Below are 5870 nucleotides of genomic sequence, written 5' to 3'. Positions count from 1 at the left end.
CATTACCAAACAAGGAAAGCATTCTGCATGGTCAAGCAGTTTCATCCCAGATATAGTATATCTTTTGAGCCTCTAACACGACTTTGTTTTGATTCTACACTTGAAAGCACATTGACACCATCACATCTCACACATTTTAAATGTCAAAACCCGTCATTGTCACACATGCAATCTTGTTCTTGAGACCAGACTACGTGCCCTCCTTGAGGTGCTGGTGGAGGCGTCGTGCTCTACAATGGAACTGAGATCATATATATACTACGTTTGTACACTTTGCACGGTAATTCAATTGTGAAAGAGAATTAAGTGGACACATTTAATATCGTGTCATACAAGCAATGAGGTCTCATGGGATCATGAATAAAATCCTCAACCCATGGGACTACACGACTCCTTGTATGAGGAGGGATGGCATTGTTAGATTGTTAGTGTGGTGTAAACCTACCCTTGGGGCGTTTTCCCCTCCTTTTGGGAGGTTTTTTTCCCTAGGGTTACTGTACCATTGTAGAGGATACGTATCCTCATTTTGGTCTTTCTTAGTGCAACACACTCTCCTAGAATATAGTTTGTTTCTCTGTGTGTTCACCATTGTTTCGACATCAGAGCAGAATTATCCATTTCTCCTGTGCTTGGCATCACATCACTCATTTGTGAGAAGATTTCCTTCTCAGGGTTGAGCTATTGCCTCTTGCCTCTGCAAGCTTCCTGCTCTTTTAGAGCTGCTCAGAACTGGATTCAGATAATTTTGTTTCATCCAAGCTCTCTCTGAGTCACTTGTTGAAGGAGATGATTGGTTTTTGAAGCTACTTCCTCATACTTTGGAGCAGTTGCCTCAGCTATAGGTCTGGCTTCCATTGGAGGAACATCAGTTGTAGTGGCTTCACATTTCAGCTGCTCTATTGGTAATGCGACTCTGTTTGAGAACTTCTCTTTGCTACTAGTCGACACTGTATAGATTTGTTTTGAAGCCATCTCATCAGCCGTGGGTTTTAGAGGCGTCTTCCGTTCGTGTGGAAGTCGCTTCCGCTTCAGGGCTTGTTGCCTCTGTCATTAGATGAGCATCGACTGATTCATTTCAAGGCTGCTTCAGTTTTGGTCAACTGTTTCAGATCTGGCCATCTTTAATTCAGGCACCTCACCAGTGCTTTTAGCACAGGTGCAGTAAGTAGGATGCTGCTGCAGACCCCATTGTTACAACCTCCACCCTGCTAGCTGCAGAGGCGGAGTAGATATTTGACAGCAATACATGAGGTGCAGCATCCTCTGGACCCAGTATTAAGACATACTTGGCAGCACGTTCTCCTCGCTTAACATCAAGCTCTGTTTTACAGGCACCAAGCAATGTCGTCCATGACACAGCAGTTGGTGGCAATGGCATTCTATTGATCAAGTTCTCTGCCTCATCTAACTGCCCTGCCCTTGCAAGCATGTCAACCATACAGTTATAATGATCCAAAATTGGCACAATGCCATGCTCTTGGGTCATAGCCACAAAGAATTGGAGTCCCTCATTCACTAAACCAGCATGACTACATGCAGACAAAATGCTGACAAAGGTGACATTGTCTGGCTTCACACCATCTTGATGCATATGGTCAAAGAGTTGAAGGACATCTTTGCCATTCCCATTTTGTGCATATGCTGCAATCATGGCATTCCAAGAGACCACGTCACGCTGAGGTATTTGGCCAAACAGCTTCAATGCATCCCACAGACTGCCACATTTTCCATACATACTGACAAGCGCATTGCCCAAGGTCATGTCCCCCTCTAACCCACTGGCTACAATGAGATGGTGGATTTGCCGGCCTTCAATGAAGGCAGCTTGGGTGGCACATGCAGACAAAATGTTTAGGAACGTGATCTTGTCCCACTTGAGCATGTTGTTAAACCTATTACAAGCATCCTCCAAGCTACCACATTTGCCGTACATGTCGACAAGTGCATTCTCCAATGCAATATCTAAATTGGATCTACAACTCACTATACGTGCATGCAATTTTTTGCCAGCAGCTAGTGTTTCCTGACTTGCACATGCTGATAAAATCCCAACATAGGTAACCATATCTGCGATTATACATTCCTGCTGCATCTGATCAAACAGCTTGAGAGCATCCTTGGCCTGCTCATGCTGAGCATACACTGAAATCAAGGCAGTCCAGGTAATCAAATCCCGAGCATGCATATTATTAAAAATTTGATCTGCAGCCTCCAAAGTATTACATTTCCCATACATGTTGATAAGGGCAGTCCCTACAATAGTATCAAACTCAAAATCACTGCCAGCAAAGCGAGCATGCAATTGCTTGCCATCTGCTAAGGCAAACTGGCTGGCACAAGCATGAAGACTGCAGGAGAAAGTCACCTTGTTTGGCATCACTCCTTCCCTAAGCATTTGGTCAAACAGCAGCAGGACACGATGGCTATGTCCATATTGGTCATATAATCCAACCATAGCATTCCAAGATATAATATCCCCCTCTAACAATCTTTCAAATATGTTCTCTGCCTGGTTCAAGCAGCCGCACTTGCCATACATGTTGACAAGAGCTGTTCCCACAATGACATCATACTCAAAACCACTGCGTCGAATGTGGTTGTGCACCTGCTTGCCTGCTGCTAGGTTTTCTGGGCTTGCACATGCATCAAGCATGCTGATGAAGGTGGCCTTGTTTGGTGTTACATGCGCTGCCTGCATAAGGTCAAAGAGGTGAAGAGCATCACCACAAAACCCATGCTGTCCATATGCTGCAATGATGGCATTCCATGTAATTGTGTCCCTCTTCGACATTTTGTTGAATGTGTGTCGAGCTTCCTTCAGGTTGCCACACTTCCCATACATGTTCACAATGGCAGTACCCACAACAGAATCTGACTCAAAACCATACAATTCGAGGTCAGCATGCACCTTCTTGCCTACTGATAAAGCTGCTTCATTAGCACATGCGGAAAGAATGCTGACAAAGGTGAACTTGTCCAACCTGACTCCTTGCTGCTGCATTTGATCAAACAGTAACAAAGCATCCTTGCCCTGTCCGATCTGGCTATATGCTGCAATCATGGTGTTCCATGAAATTGTGTTTCGCTCCAACATCTGGTCAAAATGCCTCCGAGCGTCTCCAAGGCTACCACACTTGCTGTACATGTTGATGAGGGCATTCCCTACAGCAATATTTGACTTGAACGTACTGGCCATGATGCACCTATGCACTTGCTTACCTTCAGGAAGTAATGCCAGACTAGCACAAGCCTCAAGAACACTGAGGAAGGTGGCTTTGGTCGGCATTACTCCTGCCTTCTGCATTTGCTCAAAATGTTGGAGAGCGTTCCTTCCCTGCCCAACATTTATATATGCTGCAATCATGGCATTCCAAGCAACTGTATCCAGATTAGACATCTTTCCGAACATTACAGATGCATCTCCGATGCTATCACACTTACCGTACATGTTGAGAAGGGCAGTGGCTACGACCACGTCAGATTCCAATCCCATACCAAAGATGCGTGAATTCAGCCGCCTGCCTTCCACGAGAGATGCTTCGCCCGTGCAAGCAGAGAGAATGCCGATAAAAACAAATTTATCTGGGATCACGGCTTCCTCATGCATCTGCTGAAAATATTGGAACGCGGACTGTTTGCAGTGAGAATGTGCCCTGATGAGGAAGTTCCATGAGGACGTATCCTGCCGATGCATTCTGCCAAACAACGCACAGGCATCCTCCGAGGCTTCACAATTGGCGTACATCTGTAACAGGAGGTTCCCCAAATATCCATTGCACTCGAGTCCATTCCTGACGATATGTTGATGCACGCGCTTGCCATCCGACATAGCCTTTGATTGGCCGCACCAACGCAAGAGAAAAGCATATGCAGAAGAATCAGATCGAGGATCAAGGTGATGCAGATGATCCAAAACCTGCTTCCATGATTCTGGTCCCAAAGTGGACGCATCTGTAAGAGGCTGGGATGTTCTTCCCGTGACAGGAGAACAAGGCTTGTCTGAACGTTCATTGTGAAGTGCTACGAAAGAAGAAGCGTTGGTAAGATAGAGAGAGGGCTGGGATGGAAGTGGGTTGCCTGCGTGCCAGCGTCTCAAGTTACTCTGCATGAATCTCAACCATGCCTAGATTTTGTGTAAGCCTAATGTGTACTCTTTCCAAGCATTTCACTTAAGACCTTCCAAATGCAACCAACACCTTCACATGTAAAACAGGTTCGATGCCAGACTTGGAATTAGGTTCATGTGTAGCCTCCTCTTCTTGACTAGGGGTTAGGAGAAAAACTTGTTTGCTCCTAGTGACAAGGTGCTTTGCAAACCACTTCTCCCGCATGAACAAGCTCTTAATGGCTTTTAAAGTTAATATTTTACCACACATTTTTTTAAAAATTAACTAATTTATATGCATAAAACATTAATAACAAATAGATGTTCATTACTAAAATGGTTTATGGATAGGTGCCCCCAACGATACTAAAGTCCATTAATTAGTTAGTGTGTAGGACGCGGGGGAAGAAAAGGGGTGTGCAGATTTGCAGAAGCAGGAGTGGGAAGCTTTTGCTCTCCAGAAGTTTCTCCAGCCTGGTATAAAAACCAGGGTAGGCTAAAGGAAAAGGAGGGGACCTGTGAAAGGCGTTCAAGGAGATGTGAAACGCTCTAAAAATGTGACACGGGGAAAGGGGAGGGAGGGAGGGGGGACGACTAAGCGGAGGAAGAGGGGAGCGCTGAGGGGAATAGATTAGGTTAATTCGCGAAAGCGGGGGGGGAGAGTGTTTAATTAATAGGAAAACTTTTCGGGAGTGATTAGGAAAATAAGCCTATCTAGTATCTACAATAATTGTCATTGAAGAACAAATAGATGTTATAAGGGTCCTTTTCTATCTACCATTATGTGCACTTTTTTTTAAAATTACATTAAAGTTACCTTAACAAAATTTCATTTCTACCCATTCTATTATGCATAAAGTGGTCCTAACAATAAATTTTGGAACTTTTTCGCACAATATTCTTTGAGCTTACAATCACAATGGCTTCTACTTTTCAAGAGATTTCAAAGAAGTACCCATCTTGTATTGATTTACTGTTAACCCAATGAAATACTTAACAAAAACCTTCTATGACTTGTCGCTGTTAAGTTAAACCCTTACTTTAAATATTTCAACCTATATCCCTTTACAAAAGAGTCCTTAACATACCTATTCCAAACCTATATTGGGAATAGGCCCTAAGACAAAAAGGAGCCCAATAATATATCTAAACTTGTGCAAAAAAGCTCTTACAGCCTTGGAAGGGAAAGAGGCTTCTCTCCCAAATAACTACAAATCCATGATTCTTCTATCCTTCTCATGCTCCCAAATCTCATAAAGATAAGGGGGGATATGATTTTTCAGAGGGCCTCCCCTTCTTGTTTTTCTTCTCATGACTCTCAGAGGCTTGGCAGTTAGCCAAAGTAGGGAGATTACTACAGTCAAATCGCAACTTTAGTGTCCAAAGTTGAAACAATTCTTTCATGTAAACATTCACAATAAGGGCAAAATAGAGATGTAGGTCTACAAATCATGATTGGATGTAATGTGCAAAGGTTAAATGTCACAATCATGAATCGCAAGTAATGTAAGTTGAGTATGCCTCACAACTCACCTAGAGATTGAGGCAACTGAGTGCCAAAAGCAAATAGACAAAGATTTCTCCTCACTTATATGGGGCAAGTCACAATTATGCATTCGGCTACAACTCTAGTCTCCTTATAACTCAACACCCAACTCCTTTAATTGCTTTAAGTAAGTACAAAGCTTAGATCAAGTTGCAACAACTTGGAAGTAGAGTGCACTATATGCGAGGTGGGAGGTTAGAGCTTAATCAGCTGCTCCCA

At 43.6% G+C, this 5870-nt stretch overlaps 1 protein-coding gene across 1 annotated transcript; it reads right to left on the bottom strand.

The window, feature by feature from the left end:
* Positions 1-302: 302 nt before the first annotated feature.
* On the bottom strand, positions 303-4244 carry LOC147892447 (pentatricopeptide repeat-containing protein At5g27110-like). The gene is made up of 2 exons (XM_087387656.1): positions 3442-4244; positions 303-3354 (listed from the first exon to the last, which is right to left on the bottom strand). Exons 1-2 carry the CDS (start codon positions 4106-4108, stop codon positions 1148-1150), a joined length of 2874 nt encoding a protein of 957 aa, XP_087243782.1. The 5' UTR covers positions 4109-4244; the 3' UTR covers positions 303-1147.
* Between the last annotated feature and the right edge of the window lie 1626 nt (positions 4245-5870).

This window comes from Dipteris shenzhenensis, chromosome 16, assembly GCF_047967505.1.
Source record: "Dipteris shenzhenensis isolate YYH24624 ecotype China chromosome 16, Dip_SZ_1.0, whole genome shotgun sequence".
In the NCBI taxonomy this organism is placed as follows: domain Eukaryota; kingdom Viridiplantae; phylum Streptophyta; class Polypodiopsida; order Gleicheniales; family Dipteridaceae; genus Dipteris; species Dipteris shenzhenensis.
The sequence above is the reverse complement of the archived record's forward strand: the minus strand, read 5'-3'. Positions and strand labels throughout refer to the sequence as shown.

Excerpts from the sequence above, each read along its gene's own strand:
- LOC147892447 (XM_087387656.1), bottom strand. The coding sequence starts at position 4,108 with ATGCAGAGTAACTTGAGACGCTGGCACGCAGGCAACCCACTTCCATCC. Across the intron at positions 3,355-3,441 it reads TGCCCTTCTCAACATGTACG|CATATATAAATGTTGGGCAG; the intron begins GTAAGTGTGATA and ends CCATGATTGCAG.